Source organism: Haliotis cracherodii, unplaced genomic scaffold (assembly GCF_022045235.1).
Source record: "Haliotis cracherodii isolate W230 unplaced genomic scaffold, xgHalCrac1.p SCAF_1, whole genome shotgun sequence".
Taxonomy (NCBI): Eukaryota; Metazoa; Mollusca; class Gastropoda; order Lepetellida; family Haliotidae; genus Haliotis; species Haliotis cracherodii.
In genome coordinates, this window is record NW_027266264.1 from 9440192 (window position 1) to 9466479 (window position 26288).

The 26288-nt window shown below is 41.9% G+C and overlaps 1 protein-coding gene across 1 annotated transcript; it reads right to left on the bottom strand.

Moving 5' to 3' along the window:
• Positions 1-1454: 1454 nt before the first annotated feature.
• On the bottom strand, positions 1455-23185 carry LOC139454113 (kremen protein 1-like). The gene is made up of 3 exons (XM_071235632.1): positions 23112-23185; positions 5337-5506; positions 1455-1562 (listed from the first exon to the last, which is right to left on the bottom strand). The coding sequence occupies exons 1-3, from the start codon at positions 23167-23169 to the stop codon at positions 1455-1457; spliced, it is 336 nt and encodes a 111-aa protein (XP_071091733.1). The 5' UTR covers positions 23170-23185.
• Between the last annotated feature and the right edge of the window lie 3103 nt (positions 23186-26288).

A 26288-nucleotide genomic window follows, 5' to 3' on the forward strand; every position in this document is an offset into this window, starting at 1 on the left:
GAATACTGTTAAAAGCGGCGTTAAACCCAACTCACTCACTCACTCTAATTATATGGCGTTTGATATTAGAGTAACTGTTTTGTTCCCCGACCACTGGATCCGTTTGCATTCCAGTTATCATTCTTAACTCCCTGAGGAGTATACAACCCAAGCTGCCTGCGGGCGCTAGAGGGTTTTCACATCCACCTCACATATCGCGTGCTGGGTGAACACAGGCACATTTTGTTCACTTGCCCAGGGTGACACCACAAGTTTTGACACATGTGTTTGGGTGTATGTACATATTCGTGTTTCCACCATTTGGCAATCTGCCATCGGACGAGTGGGTTCTTTTCTGTGCACAGGGTGTATGTAGTGTAAACTAAGGGTTGTGAAACCTGTAAACGTTGTTGGTCCTAAGATACGATATATAACGTCAGAGAATAATCTCTCGGTTATCTGCAGAAACAGATCCTCATCTATCCTCAGTACTGATGGGCGACAGATTGATAGATCGTTTATTTGTACTGCAAATACAAACTAGACACAAGGGAAGCAAAGATAACATTTTATTGTTTGAAAGAAAGATTTGTTTTAACGCAGCACTGAGCAATACTCCAGCTATATGACGGCGATCTATAAATATTCGACCGCCGAGATATATAACGCCAACGCCAACGCCAACGCCAACGCCAACACCAACGCCAACTTCAATGCCAACACCAACTTCAACGCCAGAGAACAACAATTTAGAACACCCATCTGCCGCAACAGATTCCATTAGACGATAGCAGGTAGTAGCGAAATGTTTATAAAAATCAGTGATGACACCAGATGTCCGCGAAAAGGGTATACAACGCTGAAGAGTATCATTCCTGCACTAAAAATGACTATTCCATAGTGTAGGTAAAGTGTTAGAAGCATGGAATCTAGGACAGGCTGATAGGTTGAGATCAGCCCCAAACACTGATCTCTGTATTATACACCATATTCTTCGCAGATTCATTCCTTTCACATGGAAATCCCTTTGTCAAAACTCTCTCCATAATCATAAGAAATCTCTGATGAAAGCTGAGTCGATTGTACAAAAAAGGTGAGCGTATCCTGACCGATCGGTTGCAGCCGTCACAAACACACGCAAAGTCAAATCAAATGCAAGTCAGAAATTACGTATATCTGATTCGATTGTGAAGGTCCCAATCATTCGTAAGGACTAAAATTAAATAACAGTCCTCGTACCGGCTCTCAAAGCTAACTTCGATTAAAAGTATAAGCTCTTTCTGCACAACTACAAACCACAAACACTCTTGACTTTTGTTAGTTCTTCATCCAAATGTTCTCGAAGTCAACACTGGCTGTGGCGTCATGCTTGTATAGTTTACACACTCCAGTGTCTTCATGCGTGTAGTGAGTGCAAGCAGCGAGGAGAATACATAGTGTTCGGCAACGAGGACTCAGAACAACGAGCAACTGTTCTAGGACCTTGACCTTTGTGATGGTCGTGTTGACCAGTGTGAAGCCGATGTCAAAAGGGCACGAAGTGTATAAGCCATACCCTGGATCAACGCTTGATGATGGTGAAGCTGAAACAAAACAAGCGTAAACATCTGAGAATATTATTCACTCTGAACCAAGACACTACCCTCCATGTACATAAATAATGTAACAGTCTCAGCGAATGCTGTTATTGCCGTTGTGTTCTCAATCGCTCATACATAGAAATTAAACACAAGTCATCCCGTTGGGAACCAGAGGAAGGGTCGTACAGTACCAGTACCACAATCTGTTGATAAAAAGCAGGATAGCGCCGTCGGCGTGAGGAAGACGGACTTGGAGGTCTCTACGTTGGTCTGGTGGCTCTGAACAATGAGGACCCAGATTACGTTGCATAAATGGTAATGTTTCCCTTGACAACGTGTGCATCATGTGTCACAGCTATGAGTTCGTCTGTTCTTGATTGACACAATGTCAAACAATGATACGGTTCGCACAATGTTCATGATTTGACGGTCATGGTGAACCTATGTTTCCAAAGGGGATGTAGGAATGTTGTGGATACACATAAAGAACTGAGGATGCACATGTCAATATAAGGCCAGATCATGCAGTCGGTATGAAGGAAACAGTAATTGAATGAGCTCCCTATCGTATTTTGCCTGATCTGGTGTGTCCTCGTACTCCCACTGTCAACTACCGGTGTCCCTATTCAATGCTGCTCACTGCAGCAAACCACGTTACAGTCTCCTTGGCTATGAATATCCGGGTTAGATTTGGTCGTCAGAAACCCATACTTGTCGTAAGAGGCGACTAACGTGGTCGGGTGGTCACGCTCGCTGAATTGGTTGATGCATGTCATCGTATCCCAGTTGCGTGGATAGATGCTCATGATATCAATCACTGGGTTGTCTGGTCAGACTCGATTATGACCCGTGAAGATCCGGGATAGGTCTTCAGCAACCCACGCTTGTCGTGAGAGGCAATTATATTTGTCGTAAGAAGCGACTAACGCGTGTGGTCAGGCTCGCTGACTTGGTTGATGCATGTCATCGTATGCGTGGATCGATGCTCACTGGATTGTCTGATCCCGACTCGATTATTTACAGACCGCCGTCATATAGCTAGAATATTGCTAAGTTCGGCATCGTTCACATCGCAGAAACGGACATGTTTCTCGCATGATATAACGTGTGTAACATGGACCACAGCCCTGCGATCATCGGCTCCATACATTGTAATGGTAGGGTTCCCAAAAGATTCATACACGGAGTAGGGCTCATTTAACTGCCGTGTTTTATACACAGCCCCATTTCTTTAGCTGCATCACAATAGACACGCGTTACCCCTGCACCGCATATATGGGCGATGGTGGAGCGTGGTGTGTGCAAGCATGTAGAGTACAGACGCTGTCCAAACTCATTCACTCATACCTGACTGAGTCCATTTACCTGCCCAGGTGGCCTTGAATCCACGTCTTACGGTCCAATTGTCAGTGGTAAAAACAACCTTGTAGCTGCTTGATGTTTGCATTACCGCACCGCTCCGCGACCCCGTCAGACTCGCTATTTGGACATCAGAAGAGTTGTAAACCCACAAGAGAGAAAGAATTGGATAGTTAAAGAGGGACTTGAGAGTTTGGCTGTATCTTCGTCATGTTACAGTCCGGAAACCCTGAAGTGATGCAGGTCGTATACGTTTACCACTTTGGTGAAATCCACGAGCTTACAAACCAAGACACATTATCAGGGCGAATCTGGGACGAGAACACAAGGTTTCTGGCACGGCTATGGGGCGTAACTCTGCACTGCCAATTGCGACGCATCAGACGACTGGGCCACCCCTGGTTCTTAGAGAGAGACTACACTGGGGCCAGTTGGCAGTCTTACCTCACTTTGTCTTCTTGGACGCGTATCAGTTCGTGAGTTCAGGTCATGTCTTTATTAAAGTGGTACGAATGGCCAAGGGCCGCAATTAAGTGTAAAGACTTTATGCGTTATTTATTAAGACCGTATGAGTGGTCTAGTGGATAGAAAACATGAACATGCCAAAATGCCAATTTACAAATCAATAGCGTGTGTGTCCACCTCTGGTTGCGATGCAAGCAACACATCTTCGTCTCATGGAATGGACCAGGCGTCGCACAGTCCTGTGGGATATCTGTCCATATCTGCTGGAGCGTGTTTCGAAGTTCCTGGAGTGTCTGTGGAACACGTGGTTGACGCCGATCCATCTCATCCCACATGTACTCGATTGGTGAGAGATCAGGGGAGCGAGCCGGCCAGGGGTGACATTCACGTTGTTTTGTTGAAGAGAATCCTGAACAAATCGAGCAATATGAGGCCGGTCGTTATCATGTTGAAAGGTAATGCCTGGGCCATGACGACGCAAAAACGGCAGAACAACAGGGCCGACGATCTTGTCGCGGTAGCGCTGTCCATTGAGATTTCCCTCTACCACTATCAAACGGGTCCTCTGTCTTGTAATCCCACCCCATACCATAACGCTGCCGCCAACGAACCGATCTTCTTCCATGACACAATGATTGACGTAACGTTCACCTCGACGTCGGTACACTCGAATCCGTCCATCGCTGTGGCTGAGGTGAAAACGAGACTCGTCAGTGAATAGAACTTGTCCCCACTGCATGGCCGTCTAGCGTAGACGCTGTCTGCACCACTGAAGACGTGCTTGACGGTGGATTCCTGCCAAAACGGGACGTCTGGCGGGTCTTCTAGCGACAATCCCTGTACATCTGAGGCGACGACGCACGGTTTGTGAAGATATATGTCGAAGGCCAGGGATGCTTCTTGCAGTCACTGTTGCTGGCTGGAATCGATTTCGTAGGTGTGTTGTTCGATTCCAGTTGTCTTGTCGATTATTGGTTACGTGTGGCCAGCCACTCCGAGGATGGTCTCTGACTGCATTCGTCTGTTCCCAACGTTGCCATAAACACCAAGTGGTGTTTCTGTGGACGTTAAATTGTCTTGCAACATCACGTTGACTCGACCCTGCTTCAAGCATACCAATGGCTCGCAGACGCTCATTTTCGGACAGGCGTGGCATTTCGTAATGTTGAATAATTGCGTAATTTTGTTGTTTTTCTGAGTGGTTGTTGTCAGCACGATTCTAAACAATGTATATGGAATCCCGATAACGCACATGTTTTTATACCCATTCTTGGGTAGTGAAATGCATGGGGCTTGCATACAATTCAACTTTTGCAAGGAATGCATGCTTTTCTGTAGCAGTTGCGTTTTGGTGACTTGATTCCATACATGTACTACAATATTGAAAACCAAACTTTACTTGTTTGAAAAATACACTAAAATATTGGTGTCACAGGAACTTTTGTTGTTGAGTATACGATAAAAGAGGGTACTTGTTATTACCTTGCCTGGCGCTTAAGGGAATAAAAGTCGACTCGGAGACAGTATACTGTTTCTAGGTGGGGCATCCATGTTAAACTCGTACATGGTATCTTAGTGGGCTAGCACTAAGAAAACTGCATTAGTCCAGACTAGTACAAAAGCACACACACACACACACACACACACACACACACACACACACGGACGCTTGCACATCCCTATATCAGTGCTATAGTCTTGAACATGACGTTGAAACCCATTTTACCTCACCTCTTCCATATTATATGGACAACATGGTACACCCTTGTGTTAGAGGGTTAGGTTTTAGGCATATTCCAAAACTATCACATTGGCAGGCCCATACACTTGGTAAATGGAACCAGTCCTCCTCGCCTCTACATAGACTCGCTGGATTAAGATAAGTATTCATGTAGGTATTCTGTAAAAGATAGGGAAAGAAAGCAGGAATTTTGGAATAAATCGTTGGCTTACGCGCACGTAGTCATAGCCACCTTCTGTCTCAAAGTCCACGAACACCAGTTGCAGAGACCCTGGGGCGGACGGCACAATGTTGTACGTGCAGGAAAGACTGACCCCATAGTCGTTAGGGTAGCTAGGGGAGAAGATATCGCCGCTACTTCCGGAGTAGGTGCCGCCACAACCTGCCAAAACAAACAGAATTACAACGCATTGCCTTGCACCATGTAAAATAACGCAATGCTGCTCACCAGTTGAAAGGGGAATGAACTGAATGTTATATGCACTGAAGTCCTCGCCATCAGTTGAGAATTTGCAATGAGGTTAATTTCATATGAGAGGACGCTTTATCAATGCGGGGATGGAAATACGAGTACGAGATGGAGTACGAGTTCTAAAAGGCTGAAAGGCTGGTATTATTTCAGGGTTACGATTAAGTGTCTTATGGGGTATTTTCAGGAACATGATGTATAAAAGTGGTAAGCAGTGAGCAAGAGGGGTAACTACTCTACCCGGTTGAGGGCCCTGATAGGTATAAACAGGAGGATACTTTTTAAAATGTACATTTCGTCTCTCTCGCTTGTCGACTCGGCAGTGCACGTATATACCTGCAATGGATCAGTGCTATACAACCACGGGGAAGCGCTATTTTAGAGAAACAGAACTCCAACCGTGAAGAGATTGAGGTTTCGGTGATTAACAGGATTTATCCTTTGAGAGATTGCATTATTCAGACAGCCAAGGATCTTAAGAGACTGAAAGACGATTCTGAAATATTCATGCTCCAGGGAGGGAAATAAGATTCAATACAATTTCAACTCAGGAACCCTCGATGGCTAATCCTATGTTTATTCCACTGGTTACAGAGTGGATGTATTTGCCTAGAACAGAGTGAAGGGAGGATTATTCAGTGAACATAATTTGCATTTTGATATGTTAGATCTTCGTGTTCATTACAGAAGATTCTGATCATTTATGTTTTGGTTATACGCGTGGTTTGTCTGTGCCCGCGGAGATGACATCGAGGTTTACCAAGTGGTGTTCGTAATTCAGCTGCTGCATTGCCCAAGTTGTTGACTGACTCCAGAGCAGATTCCACAACTAAGAGTGAGTGAGTTTGGTTTTACGCCGCTTTTAGCAATATTCCAGCAATATCACGGCGGGGGGACACACAACTAGGAAATACCGTTACGGTTTCGCAGCATGGAAACGGTGGGCACAATCATGTTCATGTCTGAGAAATTGCCATTGTCCCCTTTGCACTGTGCATTATATACTACTCAAAATTTGATAAGGATCACTAGGTGATATGTGTGTAAGTTACCACAAACATAACAAAAGACATGACTCTGACTCAGAAACGTGTTGAATCATGTTATGAATGAAAATTCATGAACGGCATGAACTTGTATCAATATGGAATGTTTGAAATCTGCAAACACCAAAAGGCATTTCATTAACAAATGTTAACAGCAAACAAGAGAAAGAATTACACAGTTATGAGGGATAGTCCATCATTACACTTAGTCGATGAAGTGTCAATATCGAGTATGACCTCCCCTTGCATCAATGACGGCCTGACAACGTCGAGATATGCTGTCAATAAGCACCCGGATGTTCCCAATGGGAAGGTTGTTCCACTCTTCCACGAGGGCATGTCCGAGCTCTGCCAAAGTCGTGGGTTGTGCTCTACGGCGTGAAAAGGCAACCTGCAGCATGTTCCAGACATGCTCAATCGTGTTCAAGTCCGGCGAGCGCGCTGGCCAATCCATGCGGACAATTGTCTCCTGCTCAAGGTACTGCTCAACCACCCTGGCGCGATGAGGACGGGCGTTATCATCCATCAGGATGAACTCAGGGCCAACAGCACCAGCGTAGGGTCTGACGTACACATCGAGGATCTCATCCCGGTACCTCACCCCCGTCATTGTTCCTCTCTCCAGGACATGAAGATCTGTCCTTCCATCTCTGTTGATTCCACCCCAGACCATGATGGAACCACCACCATAACGGTCATGTTCACTGATGTTGGCATCATGGAAAAGTTCAAGTTGTCGTCGCCACACCCGCTGCCTCCTGTCTGTAAAGTCCAAACAATACCTGGACTCATCGGTGAACAGAACTGGAACCCAATCGTTCCGTGTCCAAGTGACATGATCTTCAGCCCATTCCAATCGCTCCCGCCGGAGTCGAACAGTCAGGGGGATTCGGACACATGCCCTTCTCGAGCAGAGACCTGCATTGTGAAGACGATTCCGTATCGTCTGAGTGGACACATTCACCCCCGAGGCGTTCAGGAGGTCGTAACGTAGGCTGGTTGCTGTCCAGAAGGGATGACGTCGTGCCTGAAGAGCCACAAAATGATCTTGGCGTTGGGTTGTCGACCTCTGACGACCACCCCCATGTCGGTGTGCTGCTGTACCAAAATTTTGCTGTCGGGACCAGGCCCTGCTTACAACGCTCTGGCTGACGTTTAGTGCATTGGCAACGTCACGTTGTGAATAGCCAGCATCAAGCATTCCAATACATCTGCCCAGTTGTTCTGTCGTCAGGCGACGCCGTACACGTTGAGGGGGCATTGCGTAGATAAACGTAGTGTAAACACTCAATTGAGTTTAAAGTTTCAGAATGAATCAGACACCGTTGCCTGATTGGAAATCGTGCAATGGTAGCAAAAGCATGAACTGTGATGTGAAACGCATTTCCCATGGCATGAAATGCACGTGCAAGTGTGTTGGAGACGTTTTTGATTTCACTTGAACACAATATTGCCAGTTATGCAGTTATTTTGTTCTTTTATTCAGAAAAATATCTACGATCCTTATCAAATTTTGAGTAGTATATATATCGTCTGATGTTCAGAATAGACAATGTGTTGGTTTAAACATCATTCTATAACATTCGCCATGCTCATGCGTGTGTTGGTCCTCCAAGTCCATGAGAGAATAGTTTGGTCAGGAATCTTCTGGAGGCTGCTAAGCGAAAATTCGCAAATCTGCTAGATAGAAAGTCTATTACAGTAGCTTTACTTGATATATTGTACGAGGCTAGAATGCTGCAGTCTACACTGGTTGACCTAAGAAGTGTTTCAATGTGCTTACTAGCTTATGTCGGTTTTTTGTGGGGGGGTTTAAGATCAGCTGAACTTCTTCACATTGCAAGATCTGATATCATTTTGTATGATAAGCGTATGGATGTATTCAATGAACGACCAAACACCGATGTTTATAGAGATGGCGCTTGGCTCGTCATCGGCAGGACAAAATCCAAGTTGTGTCACGTGGCATGTTTGGAGCAATATCTATAATCGGCTGCAATACTTTCCAGTTTCCAATGAATTTATTTTAGAAATTAACCTGAACACTTTCCGGTTATGTTCTCAGAAAAGAACATATCCCTCTGTCTTATTCTCGTCTCAGAGAATTGATCATCGATTCTTTCACCTATTTCTGCCTAACATAAACACGTTCTGTCTGCATAGCTAACCAAGTGGTGTGATATCGCTACAACTAACAACGGTGTTCCAGATCACATGTTCAAAGGACACGGTACATGGAGAAGTGAGAACGCCAAAGAAGGCTGTCTATAGTATGAAATAGTGGTATGAAAGAAGTATGAAATAGTGGGTACATTGTGGCAAGCAGTTAGCAAGGGAGGTAACTGCTCTACTCGGGAGAGTGAGTGAGTGAGTGAGTTGGGTTTAGCGCCGCTTTTAACAGTATTCCAGTCATATCACGGCGTGTCAGCTTAATGTGGGAGGAAAGCCCGAAGTGATACAGGTGTCAGACGTTTACCACTTCGGTGAAACCCACGAACACGGGTATGGTGCTGACAAACCTAGAAACATTATCGGGGCGAACCGGGATTCGAACCCACAATCATAGGTTTCTGGCGAGCCCAAGGGACGCAACTCTACACAGCGAATTGCGGCGCCTTAGACGACTGGGCCACCCGTGCCCCCTACTCGGGAGAGGGCCCTGGTGGGTATAAAATAGAGGGTAATTCAATTCTCGTCTCTCTCGCTTGTTGAAACGGCAGTGTATAGTCTGGAAGGTAATTTAAGGTACCAACGTTTACTATAATATCTGAAAAACTATTGGACCTACTCCAGTCAAAGTTGGTATGTGATTATTAAACAGTCCTACATAACTGGATATTACATTTAAAGACAATCGGTGCATGAATAAAAAGTCTGTCCATTTAGCTATCACTATATTTCATCAACAACCAGACCTGTTCGTCACGGGTGGAACGAGCATTCATTGAAACAGCCACCTGCATAATGCTACCCCTGCGTCACAGGGCCATATGACACAGTTGAACCAATCAACTCAACTCGAAAGGTTGCACGGGAATCACGCACGCACGAATACGGTGTTAGCGTTGGGCGTCTCAACGTGCGTGATTCCCGTGATCCCTTTCAGATGGCTGTTTCAATGAATGCTCGTTCCACCTGTGACGAACAGAGATATTGTAGTAAACGTCGGTACCTTCCAGACTGCACGTATATACTTTGAAGTGTTTGTTTTTTTCTTTTCTGCAAATAATCTGTTCTGTCACAAATAAAACTCACATGTGTTTATCTTTTCAGATTTGCCTATCAGTATGGATTGTGGGAGAAAAGCGTTTTAATGTTCGGGTTGGCTTCGTTTTTCACTCGTTCTAGAGAGCGCGCCTCGAATATATGATGTACAAGGATGTCCGTTTACGGGTAGGCTGTGTAGCCATTGTAATACACATTGAACATGTCTGATGACATTGGCATTGAATATATTATCTCCTGGTAGATAACATAACAGATTTTAAATTCGGATAATTTGAGGTTGCCATAAGGCGAATAAATTATTGGAGTGACGGTCGAATTACATATATATCGTCATATTGCTGAATTATTGCTAAAAGCGTCGTACAACCAGACACACACGCTCACTCACTCACTCATATGTTTGCAGATTAAAATTAAAATGCATCAAAGGGGCCTCACTACTACTAAGGGGGCTCAGTGCTCCAACTACGACTGTTACTACTACTACTACTACTACTACTACTACTACTACTACTTCTTCTAAGAAAGACCCGTGAAGATCCGGGGTAGAATAGGTCTTCAACAACCCATGCTTGCCGTTAAAGGTGACTATGCTTGTCGTAAGAGGCGACTAACACGATCTGATGGTCTGGCTCGCTGACTTGGTTGATGCATGTCATCGTTTCCCAATTGCGTGGATCGATGCTCATGATGTCAATCACTGGATTGTCAGGTCCGGACTCGATTATTTACATACCGCCATCATATAGCTGGAATATTGCTGAGTGCGGCGTTAATCACGATTTACATTGTAGCCCATACGTCTTTTCGTGACGCGGGTGTAATAGGGCACTGAAATCATTTGGAATAGACGTAGGCGATACTATTCGATAGAGATAAATGACAATGGGAATCGGAGAGGGAGATGGACAGTGTGTGTTTCTGTATATGTAGCAGTACCAGACCAAGTGTTTTGAATGATGCGATATCTCACCTTTGTATGAAGGTGGATATGTTGTTATTGTGTCTTATCATCTTCATTGATGTTCAAGTTAGTTTCCTTATATTTGCATATATATGTGATCCTTTTTAATAAGTGATTACGTTGAATGCTCTGTTCCGGGACTCCAAGTAAAATAGACTGCTTTATAACCTATACACTAGTATTTGTGTGTTATACCAAGTTTGAAGATGAATAATTAAATTTATAACTTTATGAGAATCATAGAAGGGATGATCAAATGTCTCCAGTTCGTCACTGCAGAATTAACACTTACAAGTATGGAGATATTCATATTTTGCATAAAGGTGATTGTGTTTTATTGTCAATGGTGCATTCATTCATTTGACAGGGGTACTTCTAATTTAGATTCAAGAATCCCTCTATGTTTGTGATTTTGTCATTTCTTATGCAGCTCAGACTGTAAACAACATATTGCCAGAAATGTTTTGAACGGGTATTTCTCTTTTGAATATTGCATATAGAACTATTTCCATAATGGCGTACACTGTCGTTTGCCAATAGTTGTCATGGGCCACTGGAGGATAAATGTCTCTTTATCTTTCTTATCTTTATATATGTATCAAAATTTAACATGCTATAATCATTTTCTGATCACCTTCTTTCATATTCATTAATGATAAGTTTCTCTCTTTATTTTTTCACGCTTTTCCGACCGTATAAACACATGGAATTTAAGCTTTTGAACAATTCTTTATTGGGACCTGGGAAGAGCTTTTCAATACTGCCTTTCGTCGAACCTAACCTGCCCTTTTCGATTAAAATGCTTGTCAGTTGAAGTGGACTGGGCTGGACTTATTTTTATTTACTAGTGGGGGATTTTGTTTTTAACTTTTACCTGTAAGATGGTTCTGCCATTGTCAAAGACAAATTTAATTGAGGTAAAAAAGCGAAAGTTGCGTAGGTCTCAGATTTTCACCCATAACTACCTTTCACGAACTTTGACCGACCAATGAAATGACTTACAAGAAGTCGACATTAGCCAATCAGAAAGCAGTTTTCTCGAACTTTAGGGCAACAAGTTTCTAACAGGCGACTTCATTTCCAGGATACACATTTTTTGTTCTCGATTGATTTTATTTAAATAACCAAAAGAACAAATCCGGGATTGTATGGCAATAGTTCCCACGGGTTATGGGAAGTTTCTTCCGTTTCAAATTTTTATCCAATTGAAGAGAGAGAAAGACGATGATTTTGACGGAATCTGTCGTGCACTCCGTAAATGTCGTTCGGAATACACCGTGTTAACCTTTTCGAGGTTGCATGAATTGAAAGCACATTCCGACAGTCACTCTCCCGATCTGGTAAGCGACGCTCTGATCGGTTGGATGAAAGGTCGTTCTGGCGTGACCCGATGTCATTAGATCTTTGTTGAGCTGGAGTGAGACCTAAGATCACAAGCACAGGTATGGATGTGACAAAGCAAGACTCATTGTCGAGGCGATTTTGAGCTTCGAATGGAATCATCGAATCAGGGCACGACTACAGCAGGAAGGCCAACGAATCAAGGTCTTTGCGGACATCATCAATCACTGAAGAAAGCTTTTGAATATGCAGCAGCCTTTAAAGGGAAACCGGGGTACTCTCCCAATGTGAGTCAATAGATTTGGAGGTACCAAACCTAAGGTACCCGTAGAACAATTGGGAATCGAACAACTTAGTACTTTGGATGCAAGCATGACATTTCGTAAGCGAGGTCCGCATATTTGCCATGTGTTTCCTGAATTAGTGTCAAAAGTGACATAGACGGTTTCATTGGAGTTATCACAATAGAAAAAGTCAGGTTTGTTGGCCTGGATCCGTCTGGGGCTGTATGCCGGCCTATTCCAAAGACCTTTATGATTATCATTTTTTTCCGTGACGCCCTCTGCATATTCTGAGTCGTGCAATTGATTGACCTCTGAGTCGAAGCCACAAGCCTGGCGAAGACGGTAATAAAAGGATCGAGCCACCCCATTATGTCGCTTAAGATACTGTGTTTGTGCCACTGGTAATGTGTTCGACAGTTTCATTAAAATCACTGCATAATCTAAATTTCATATTTACATTTTGATGTAATACACGGTTTCAAGTGGGAAGTGACTGGTCCTGAGCAGCAAACAGAAATCCTTCCGTTTCACTTTTCAGGCCAGCCAACTTCATCCAAGCTGAGGACTCTGTAGGGTTGATGTCCTTCTCAACACAACGAGCTCGATTCGAATACAAGATTTAAATATAGAGTTATTTGGTTTGTCTGCGCCATACTCATGCTCGTGGCTTTCACCTTTGTGTTAGTCTACTTATTTACATGTATCCCTTCATGCTATTCTCCATCAAGAAGTGGTGTAACGTGAGCGTTCAACTCACTCAATCACTCATTCATTCACTCTGACGTGCGGGATATATTTTTAATGAAACACAAATAATAAATCAGGTTAGATAACAGGCCTCTACATGTGTTATTGATCAGTAGGATAATACAAACCAACTATGTGGTTAACATACGTCGTACGACATGACATTTAGCCAGTGTGTAAATACCCCCGGGGAAGTGGTAACTATGCCAGAACTCATCTTACCGCCTGGGAAGATGATACCCTTTATGTATCCACATCAGGACAATATGGGCATGTTTGTTTAGAAAATGGAGAAGTTAATGCACGAACACAATATATGTATGACTGTGAAACTCTAAACCGCTATAATTCAACATGGCCACAAAGATGCGGATGTGTAGTAATTGTTGATACAGTCGAATGATAGTTGAGATCAATACTTCACATTACCCTAATAGAAATACGTACAATGCACCTACAATGACTGACCATGCTTGTAAACCTATCCCCAGCCAGAGGAGGATTAAGTCCAACAGAATTGCCAATACTATTAGTGGAATAGTGCAAATAGTGGAAATCAATAGGAACAACTCAAGCAATAGTCAGTTTTGTATAAGGAAAATTCAAACTGCAGAATTGATAAACAACTTAAGCGGAAAACGAGCAACTTCACGAACCAACTGATTCTCTAATTGTCGTTCTATGTAATAAAGAAAGGAGGACTTAAACAACTGGAATAAAGTGACCTTGCACAACTACTTATCAGTATGATCAGTCAGTATTGGGACATAACTGTTCCGCCGATGTATGACATTGTTTATGCCATCGATCCACATATTATTTGCAAAATGGTGTCTCGTTTAAATATCAGTCGTTGATTGACGGTGTATTTGAACAAATGCTACATATGGATAAAGCAGCCTGGAAAAGAACTTTGTATTGTAAATAGTAACTTAATATATATTACTTGCAAACGATTCAGGACGAAATAATTGATATTGGAATTACTTAGGTTGTAGATGTCTGCCAACTTGTTGGATGGTCAATCGTCTAAAACATCCATGACGTAGACGTAGCGTCTGAATGTCGATGTCTGTTATGTTTGGAGCGCATCTCAACAAACATGTCTGCATGTTGATGTCTGTCAGAATGCTGGGAGCGCATCTAAAAAAACGTGTGTATGTAGATGTCTGTCAGAATGTTGGGAGCGCATCTCAACAAACAACAGTACGGTACAGTGCTGTTTATATATATGTTGTAAATACCACGACCGATTTATGTGTACGGTACAGTGCTGTTGATATATCTGCTGTGAATACCACGACCGACGTATGTGTACGGTACAGTGCTGTTGATATACGCTATAAGTACCACGACCGACTTATATGTACAGTAAAGTGATGGTGATATACACTTTGAATTCCGCGACCGACGTATGTGTACGGTACAGTGCTGTTTATATACGCCGTGAATACCACAACCAGCTTATGTGTATGGTACAGTGCTGTTTATATACGCCGTGAATACCACAACCAGCTTATGTGTACGGTACAGTGCTGTTGATATATCTGCTGTGAATACCACAACCAGCTTATGTGTACGGTACAGTGCTGTTGATATACACTCTGAATACCACCACCGACTTGTATGTACGATACAGTACTGTTGATATACACTTCGAATACCACCACAGACCTGTATGTACGGTACAGCGCTGTTGATATCCACTTTGAATACCACCACCGACCTGTATGTACGGTACAGTGCTGTTGATATACACTTTGAATACCACAAGCGACCTGTATGTACGGTACAGTGCTGTTGATATACACTTTGAATACCACGACCGACCTGTATGTACGGTACAGCGCTGTTGATATCCACTTTGAATACCACCACCGACCTGTATGTACGGTACAGTGCTGTTGATATACACTTTGAATACCACAAGCGACCTGTATGTACGGTACAGTGCTGTTGATATACACTTTGAATACCACGACCGACCTGTATGTACGGTACAGTGCTGTTGATATACACTTTGAATACCACCACCGACCTGTATGTACGGTATAGTGCTGTTGATATACACTTTGAATACCACAACCAGCTTATGTGTACGGTACAGTGCTGTTGATATACACTTTGAATACCACGACCGACCTGTATGTACGGTACAGTGCTGTTGATATACACTTTGAATACCACCACCGACCTGTATGTACGGTACAGTGCTGTTGATATACACTTTGAATACCACGACCGATCTGTTTGTACGGTACAGTACTGTTGATATACACTTTGAATACCACCAGCGACCTGTATGTACGGTACAGTGCTGTTGATATACACTTTGAATACCACCACCGACCTGTATGTACGGTACAGTGCTGTTGATATACACTTTGAATACCACGACCGATCTGTTTGTACGGTACAGTACTGTTGATATACACTTTGAATACCACCAGCGACCTGTATGTACGATACAGTGCTGTTGATATACACTTTGAATACCACCACCGACCTGTGTGTACGGTACAGTGCTGTTGATATACACTTTGAATACCACGACCAGCTGTTGTGTACGGTACAGTGTTGTGTCTGTCGTTGTATACCACGATGTTGACAATATAATGCCTTTTACTACCATAAAATAAAGGTTGGATACTATTTTATATTTTTAGCGATATCTATGACATTATAACTGACTAGAAATAGAATGGGATCGGATGGTTACAACGTGAACCAGGTCTGAAAGTATGTCATCATGTGTGCATGGCATGGATTCTCAGGTTGTCGACCAATGGTTCAGACTTACTCATAACCCATCCGATAAAGCTGAAGTCTTGGTATAATAAAACAAAACAGAAATGTTATAACTTGAACATAATGTTGTAGTGAACGATCTGTTATTTCTCTGCACCAGTAACGTACAGTCTTTAAAACCCGATACCCGAGGACCTTTGTATGATGTCAAGCCGGGTGTTATTTTCGTAATTGCTGCCGGTTTAAAACCACATTTTACAAGTACTAATATTAACATTAAATATGTCTGTAGTTTATACATGCAACTCATTAAATTTAAACTTCAAAACTGGTTAGATAACATTGGTGAGTGAGTGAGTGAGCTGGGTTTAACGCCGCTTTACTCAAGTCTAAACATTATTCCTCTTGCTGCAATCAGGAGAAACATGTCTTCCCACTGCTTGTAGCTGGGTAGCTGATCAAAACTTCTGATATCGATTCCAAGCCCTGCTGGTCACACATTGGCTGACACCAAAGACGTTTGGAACGTGACATTGTTTTGACACACAATGAAGCTTGCCCATGCATCTGCCTAATTCTTTGATATTTCAATCTATATTTGTTTGATGATTTTAGCAAACTTTGAGTACTATATATAAATACATCATATGACGTTGTGGCCTACCTAATGTTTCTTAAGAAACCAAGTAAAATTGGATTGTAATAACAGTAGACATCTTTCCAGTCATGGAGAAGTAATGTCCAAACTTCACCTAGAGCGCAATGTTATAGACTCTTTAAAGATTCTCCATACTTTGAGAATTTTTAGTTTCTTCCTAAATTTATTTCTAAACTTTTACTGTATTTCGGAAAGAGTAATCCTAACTATAACTGGAAACAGGACTAGGAGAAAATATAACACTAGAACAAAGGATGTGTACATTGTGTGAATCCGAGGTAATTGGTGAGGAGTTCCACTATTTACTCAGATGTTATTCACTAAAACTTACGCACTGAATGTATGAATGTCCAAAAATAACCAAAAAGCGATGTATATATATCAAATGGTGGTCACACCCGATATTGACATTGTGAATTGAGTTGTTATACCATCCCTCTTTAAGGGCATGTCACTCTGTCTCCTGTTACCAAGTAAGGGTTTTGTCAAAGCATTTGTTATGAAAAAACATTGATCTGGCGAATAGCTAAATATTAGGTTGTTATTTTCAATAACATAACATTTACATCACTCATTGAAGAACAGTTACGTTTTTCCGTTCGAAAATATACTCTTTTAGTCATTTGAATACTATTCAGTAAAAACGTTCTACAGTACTATATCAACAATTATCACTTTAATACGACTGGAATACGTGAGTGAGTGTGGTTTTATGCCACAATATTCAGCAGTATCACGGCAGGGGACACCATGTGCTTCACACATTGTACCCGGGTCTTCGGCGTGACGAGCGAACGCTTTAACGACAAGGCTACCCCTCCACCCCTTCGTTTCACGAGACCGCCTCTGTGGTCTAGTGGTAGCGTGTCTGCCCGGAGAGTGGTAGGTCGGGGTTTCGATCCCCGGTCGCGTCATACCAAATGACGTTAACAGTCTTGCATTAAGGGGCTAAAACAAGGACTGGTCAGCTCGGAGTCAGTATACTGTGTGGGGTATTCCTGCATGCACGTCGCTATATAATCTCAGCTCACCTTCGTTTCATCTTAGTCGGAGTAAATCCGAAGGATCGCTACCAGATCACTGAAGCTTTGACGGGGCAAACTGAACCTAACCTTGGCCTATATATGAAAGACTTTATTGCAGCGTGTGACACATTCACGATACCAGAATACATAGCTTTAAGAATTCCCAATATACATAAAGTTGTGATGCCAGTGAGTCAGGGTAGATGCATTAAAGTACGATTTGCAATCGTGAAATGAATCAATGAAAGAGTGCATGGACGAGATATTGCTTCTCATGCCAGAAACGCCAGCCGCAGAAACAAGTCCGATCACTGCATCTTAAGAACATCAAAACCAATAGCTCCATTTGACAAAATATTTTGTGAAGGAAATTTCAATAATGACCACCTCCTCTCGTAAGTATTAGAGCATATACATGTATACACGTGTTTTTCAAGTGAACAATTGACTTGGTGGTGCATGTGTTTATGACGAGTGCCAATATTAGTCGTAAGCTGAGTTTGTTTGATGCTGTTTATCAATGACTGGTGTTTATCATAGACACACAGATAACCAAATATACACCATTCCCTGATACTCGTATAATCCAAATCGATACATCACCATTACCACAAAACGTTATAAATTTTGATTGAAACATTTATGACTTTCATTTCATGACAATACAGTTTGTTTCTATTTGAAATAATTCCTAAGCTTTGGCATAAGAGGACATAAATGTATATTTCTAACCTGGTTTCTAAATGTTTCGGAGAGTATGGGCAAAGATGCGCTGTATTTCTTTAACGTATGACAAACGTTTCCGCATTAAAGAAAATCATAGTTTTAATGCCGTGGTGCAAGTACGTAATTATACCAGGGCTTATCTTAACACTTCAGAAGAATATACACTATATATATCCGCATTAGCACAATATCTACATATTTGTTATAAAGGTCTTTAAATGTACAGTATACTACGAACTTACTTTTTTGGTCCCGACTATTTGCTGTAGTTATGGTGTATGTATGCTTATAACGAACTACGGTTATAACGAACTAAACTTAGTAGTCCCTTTGAGTTCGTTATAACCGTACTTTACTGTACATGCACAACATATACGTGAAACCTAGACCACTTTTATTCAACAAGGTTACAAAGGTGAGGGTGTGAAGTGTTTGTTGATACTGTAATTACTGACCACTTAGATGAGGATGCAGAATTACTCGATACTGTCTTGTACTTTAATGACAAACCACAGTGCAAATCAATAGTGTCTGGTATAGTCGTAATAATTTATGTAAATAAAAGAGACAAAACTTCTGACAGTCCATTGTACGATTCCGACTATATCATAAGCATGCGTTTATGAATCAGTATCCAACAGTGATGCTACAAGTTGGCGCCGGTGGCACACGTCACAAAGAACATGCCAAGACAAGTCAAATGTTCACCTAAAGAAACACGCGTTTGTTGAGTAAATAGTAGAACTTGTAAACACTATTCCAAAGCAATAATGTGTACAATATCGTCTACATCTTCCATTTGTGCTTTCCTTCTCATCTTCCCGAGGCAAGAGAGTTAACTGACCTTAAAAGTCAAGTTCCCACCCTTGCCGAACTGGGCTAGAATTACTGGGCTCGATCGTAGAGCCACCAGTGGCTATAACCAGTTATGTCCCCTCTAAGCCTCTGCTATGGACCAATGAGACTCCACCTCTCGTATCACTTGCGTTTGCTTCACCCAAAATGGTGGCGCCCAGTCTGGATGATCTGATCTATAATCAAGATCTATATTGTGTCTTACATCACGAAATGCATCAAAATACGTGAGCATCTTGATTAAAAACTAGTAGATTTGGAAAATATCTGCTGACAACGAGTTGGCGGTGCACATGCCAAAATCTGCACGACAGTTTACGAAACGAATTTCGATTTCGGTGCGCGATTATGATTGGACTATGTATAGACTCGTTAGTCAAGCCAGAATGTAACTCCATAATACCAGCCTAGTTCGGCAAGGGTGAAAACTGGACTTTTTTAGTCAGTTAACTCCCTTGCCTCGGGAAGATGTCTCCTCCTTGGTGATCTATTTCTTTACCCATATAAATCGAAAATTCTGCACAAACTGGCAACGTCAAGACAAAGTAATTGAGACAAGTAACTTAAGCTTCAGGTATATCGATTATCTGTTGTCGTTTAATAATCAAATTCCCCTCATATAGCCAATCAGCTTCCACTGATTTACCTGCCTGAATGAGAAATAAAGGTGGTCAGTGGGCCCAGAATCGTACATTTAGCTCTGCTTTGTGCAGACATTTCTTAGGAATATGGAAAGGGTTTTGTGGCTTTGATATAGTATGGATTACGTTGTCATCGTCATCAATGTTAATAGGCCGTATTTCAACACCGTCATACCCATAATAAAAGCCAACAAAAGCACATGTCAACAGAAGCAAAAGTGATTATTTAATTAACTGTGTTGTGGAAACCGTTGGTATTTACTTAGCAATATTAGTGAATATGAATGCCGACAATAATACTTTTGTCATGTGATGGAATGTATGTTAATAAACACAGATTTAACCAATTAATGCAAAGATGTCAAAAGAAAGAAAATGCCTTCCCGTCAGACGGTTTGTACAACTCAAACCGAAGAAATGTCATACCATAAAGAAGCATAAATATGACCGGAACAGTTCGGAAAGGAACAAAAGATATATTACAATATCTAGTAATCTTTTAATCAGCCAGAAAGAGCTTAAAGGCCAATGTATTGAATTCCTGCGTAATGGGTCTATGAGAAGTGCAAAGTAATTCTTGAAAACGCGAAAACCTTAATTGAAGTTCACAAAGTTTTTCAAGGATACTAACGCGGACAGGGAGTGATTGAGTATGGTTTTACGCAGCTTTTGGCAATATTCCAGCAATATCACGGCGGGGAACACCAGAAATGGGCTTCGCACATTGTACCTATGTCGGGAATCGAACCCGGGTCTTCGGCGTGACGAGCGAACGCTTTAACCACTAGGCTACCCGACCGCCCCTAACGTGGACAGGAGCTCGATTATCCATCATATATCAGTCATGCTATTCTTTATTCTCTGGGCTTATTCGCCACAACAGCTTCGTATGGGAAGTGATGTCCTCTCTTATGCTCCACTAATCTTATCACTTACTTAGCACAAGAGATTTAAATCTAAAATTACATCAACAACCAATATAAATTGGTCAAAAGTTCGGGATGGTTCTTCACTCAAAACCATGGTCTGGTAGGTTCATGGCCATTGTGTCGACTCACCAGCCTTTGGTAGTGGAAATCAGTAGGGACTGTCGACGGTTCGACAGAAGGGAATTGCACAGATGCGTGAACTCATGGTTATCAGCAGAAAATGACAATCAACACAACAGTAAATAGTGGACACCGTTTATTCTGGGCCCTGGTCATCTTCCCGAGGCAAGAGAGTTAACTGACTATTTCAGTCCAGTTTCCACCCTTGCCGAAGAAGGCTGGTATTATGGAGTGTACATTTCGGCTGGAGTCTCTGCATAGTCCAATCATAATCGCGCACCGAAATCGAAATCCGGTTCGTAAACTGTCGTGCAGATTTCGGTTGATTGCAGGATTTGCAAAGCATGTGCACCACCAACTCGTTGTCAGCAGATATTTTCCAAAACTTTTCATGTTTTTAATCAAGGTGCTCACGTGATTTGATGCATTTCGCGATGTAAGACCCGTTTTATCACAATATAGATCTTGATCATTGATCAGATCGTCTTGACTGGGCGCCACCATTTTGTGTGAAGCAAACGCAAGTGATACTGGAGGTGGAATCTGATTGGTCCATAGGAGAGGCTTAGAAGGGACATACGGACTGTACGACGTTGGCAACGACGTGACTGGCAGAGGGTTGTGTTCACTGACGAAAGTCGATTCTGTATGTTTAGGGCTGATGGAAGACAACGTGTTTACCGCCGAAAGGGTGAACGAACAGCGGCGTGTTGCATGCAGGAGGTCTTACCATATGGTGGAGGGAGTGTCATGGTGTGGGGAGGGATCTGTGGGCAGGAGAGGACACCGCTGGTCATCGTTGACGGAAACTTGACAGCTCAGCGTTACATGGATAACATTCTTCGTCCAGTTGGTCTACCAATTCTCCAACAGCAGCCACGTGATGTCATTAATCAGCATGACAACGCTAGAGCCCATACAGCCAGAATTGTCACTAACTTCCTCGCAGCCAACAACGTCAACGTCCTGCCGTGGCCTGCACGCTCACCCGACATGTCCCCCATAGAACACCTCTGGAACTTGATGGATCGTCGTGTTCGACAACGACCACTCTCCAGCCAACCGGCAAGAACTAATCTTGGCCCTCTAAGAAGAATGGCGTCAAATCCCACGTGACCTCATCAGACGACTGACTTTTTCTGTGCGTCGAAGAGTGTTTGCGTGTATTGAGGCATTTGGTGTTCACACACGCTACTAATGACTTGTTATTGAACGTGAGCGATTGTTTAAGTACTCTGCCTATTGTCCATGATTCTGAAAGCTCGAGTTTTGTACCACAACCAACTTTGGGGGGCTCTGACGTCATTCTCGGTCGTGGTATGATTGTCATTTTCAGTGTTGATTATGATGATATATTGATCTTCTCAATACACTTTACTTCATGCATGTATGTTTTGTTGTTTTTGAGCAAGAATGATTTCAAACTCTGGTAAAGTTTCTTTTGGACGTCAGTTTATATTGGATAATTCATGAAGCACTAACATATATTATTACATTAAATTTCTCTGAACTTTCTGCACATTGTTGTTATATTGAACCATATTATAATTTACTTTTGCATCAGTTATTACTTTTTGGTTGGCTCTAGAACCTGAAGACATGTCCATTCCTCTTTTGTACTGGATTCCAAAGATCCATAAAAATCCGTACAAAGAGAGATATATTGCTGGGTTCAGCAAATGTACCACCAAATACTCGTCTTAATGATCAATCATGATATTTAATACAATCAAGGTGAACATAAATCCACATAATCAGTTCATTACTCTCTCTCTCTCTCTCTGTGTGTAGTTTCCGGTATAAGGGTCGGTTTTAAACTTGTTAAGCTTAAAAATACTGAGTTGAGAATTTATTTCTTCAAGACGTTTTTTATATGCTTTATAACTTATTTAATCCCATATATATATATATATATATATATATATATATATATATATATATATATATATATATATATATATATATATATATATAAACTGTACATATCCTTTAAACAAAACAACTAAAGTGATGCGACATATATGATTAGTGACATTTAATTTGACTCCAATGTACTATACTCAAACAAAAGGCTACACTTTAGTCGCGTTACCTTACCGATTGCTAAAACCATAGAATAAAAGACTCTTTTTTTCAAAATCACGTCTTAATCAAATTTCTCCGATAAAAAAGGAACGTATAGATGTCAAAAATGGTGAATACCTACCTTCTACCAGCGCTACATGCACCAAAAACAGAAGTGCTGCCAGATAGGCCGCATCCATGTCGTACGCCAACGGATATTTCCTGCCGAGAGAGCAGTCGCACCTGTATCTCCGTACCTGTCATACACTTGATTTCTTCATCCCCCAGCGATCGATGTGCTTTGGAATGAGATACATTGATTGACAGGTCCACATTTACATGGGCATCCATACACCTTGGCATACATGTAAATTTTTTAGGCCTCAGTGGTATTGCTCTCATGTTTTCTTAAACTGTACATGTGTATTGGGAGAGCACCAAGTCGATACATAATGTAATGTTTAGCTGTGTTAGCAAAAATGATTTCAATTGGATAAAACTGCTTGGTTTTCAGAGCTGTGGAATGATGCTAATAACCCTAATGGTAATAAGCTGAGGACCTATAGATTGCTTAAGAAGGATCTAGCGCCCGAGCCCTATGTCTTATCAAATTATATCCATAGAAACACCAGAAAATATTTGGCACTTTTACGCAGTGACAGCCTCCCCATTAACATTGAAAAAATGAGGTACAGTCGTCCCCCTGTCCCCCTTCAGGATAGAACTTGCCCTTTTTGTTTTAACTCAGCAGAGACTGAGGTCCACTTCTTAATTGATTGTTACATGTATGATGATTTACGTTATGATGTAATGAACGCTATGTGTGAATGTATGCCAGATTTTAAAAACTTATCTTCAACCGAGAAATATATAACATTACTCAGATGTGAACACGGGTGTTACACTCTTTGTAAGCTAACTGATCAAATGTTCCAAAGACGTTTGTCACTCATTTGATTCTGTGTGCGCTTTTCTGCACGTATGTCATTATGCTTGCGAATTGTAGTATTTTTTCTTGTGATCAATGTTATACTTGTAATGCTTATGTTGAGTGTCGGTGAGGATAAGTGCACCCCTGTGGTGTGTGTGTGTGTGTGTGTGTGTGTGTGTGTGTGTGTGTGTGTGTGTGTGTGTGTGTGTGTGTGTGTGTGTGTGTGTGTGTGTGTGTGTGTGTGTGTGTGTGTGTGTGTGTGGTTACGTATGGTGTGCGTGTGTTTGTGTTGGGGCGTATTTACGTATGGTGTATGTGTGTGTGTGTGTGTGGGGGGGGGGGGGGGGTGCGTGCGTGCGTGTGTATGTGTGTGGGTATAATGTACGTATGGTGTGTGTGCGTGCGTGCGTGTACTTGTGCGTGTGTGCGTGGTATGGTGTGGGGTGGGTGTGTTGGTACCTACGTGTTTGTGTATGATTGTGTGCGTGACTTTATAAGTAATTTGGCGTGTGTGTGTGTGCGTGCGAGCGTGCGTGTTCATAACCTAACCTTAATTTTAAACATTGTGTTAGTATATGTCTTATTTTACCTTACCCAGATCATGGCGTTATAATTTGCTTTTATGTCTAAGTGTCTCGTAGACCATACCTGGTCGGATGTTATATTTAACTGTTCGTGTATGTGTTTTATTATGAAGTGTATATAACATGTGACACTATAATAAACATTATTCTCTCTCTCTCTCTCTCTGTGTTGTACTGCAATGACACAATATGAAATATAACTATAATTATTAACTATTCGGTATTACTTTGCGTCTTGATATTCCAGAAACCCACGTATGTGTCTCCACCAACTAGAATCACTGAACTACTGTTGTTTCACGTCACACTCAAACGTAATCTAGCTATATTACGTGATCTGTATATAATCGAGTCAATGACCGACACACGGCGGTGATATGGTACAGCGATTCAACCCTCCTGAAACTCTGGATCCTTCAGTCTAACTAACGTTCAGTGTAGGCACATCCTTCACCGTTGAATAAGCAAAGACCGCAAATACTGACAATAGCTTTATTACAAAACAAGATATAAAACAAACACATGTCCAACACTGACAAACGTGTGCATCAAATGACACAAACATTCTTTGTTTGAAGTTTAAGGGATTTCCCAGGATATGAATGGTTTATTTGCAGCATAAATGACTCGTTTCTCAAAAAACGTCAAAAAGTGACGTTTTCGTTTTTTGACCGAAATCCCCGAGTGAAACAGTTCTCTGTCGTCTCCCCGGCCAACCGGGTCCGTGAGGAACGACAGTACCTCTAAATGAATTATATTTCAGGCCTACAAGCGGCATAATGTCACGCGGAATATTCAACAACTAATTTCATGTGTGTAAAAATTCCAAGCTCCAATTAGTCCGTCAAAATGCCTCGGTTTGATGAACGGCGGTCATTTTTCGCAGTTGAACAAATGCTGTCATGATTTCTTTTTAATTTAATGCTATTGAATCCAACAAACTCTAACAACTAATATAATTATGTTGATATAAAGTCATTTCTGATGTTAAATTAATACAAGTAACACCCGTTGATTAATAATGAGTTGTGTGTTTATTTATGGAACTATTGCTATTTTTCGCATTGGTGTGAAGAATACACCCGCAATTGGGCCATTGCATTCCGCGTAACTGGTAACATAAATTGCCTGAAATGTGCGTCACTGTAACATCTGCATCCCTTAAACTTCAAAGTGCGAATTTATAAGATATGAATTTCATAGCGTGCTGGTTTACTGAAGTATGAATCTATGGACACTCACCTCCAGGTTATTTCTAACTATTGTGCTCAAATTGATTTTTAGAAAAATAGCATTACGAATTGAGATGATGTGATTAAACCAGAATATCATTATAATGCAAAATGACACACGTTCCACATCTTCCTAAACAAACAAAGTTGTTACCACATCTCATTTTGTTTCAACGCCTCATCCCGAAGATTCTGAAAGGTGATTCACGATCTAATGAAGAGATGGACATTAGCCACAAGGACGGAAGCTGACATCGCGCAATCCTATGATGACATGACGGCCTCCGTGGTCTAGTAGTAGATCGTCCGCAGGGGTGCGGAAGGTCTGGAGTTCGATCCCCGGTCGCGTCATACCAAAAGACGCTAAAAGATTATACTTGTTGTTACCCTGTCTGGCGCTCGGCATTAAGGGGCTAAAACAAGGACTGGTCGGCTCGGAGTCAGTATACTGTATCTAAGTGGGCTAACACAATACAATCGGCATTTGTTGGGACTAATACAAGTAGCCACACACTTGCACACACACGTGCATGCACGTCGCTGTATTAGTGCAATAATCTTGGACGTGACGT

Bases quoted from the DNA above. Each gene is read 5' to 3' on its own strand.
- LOC139454113 (XM_071235632.1), bottom strand. From the start codon at position 23,169: ATGGATGCGGCCTATCTGGCAGCACTTCTGTTTTTGGTGCATGTAGCG. The intron at 5,507-23,111 runs GTAGGTATTCAC...TTGTTTTGGCAG, and splicing joins GCATGTAGCGCTGGTAGAAG to GTTGTGGCGGCACCTACTCC. The intron at 1,563-5,336 runs GTAAGCCAACGA...GTTTTGTTTCAG, and splicing joins GTGGCTATGACTACGTGCGC to CTTCACCATCATCAAGCGTT.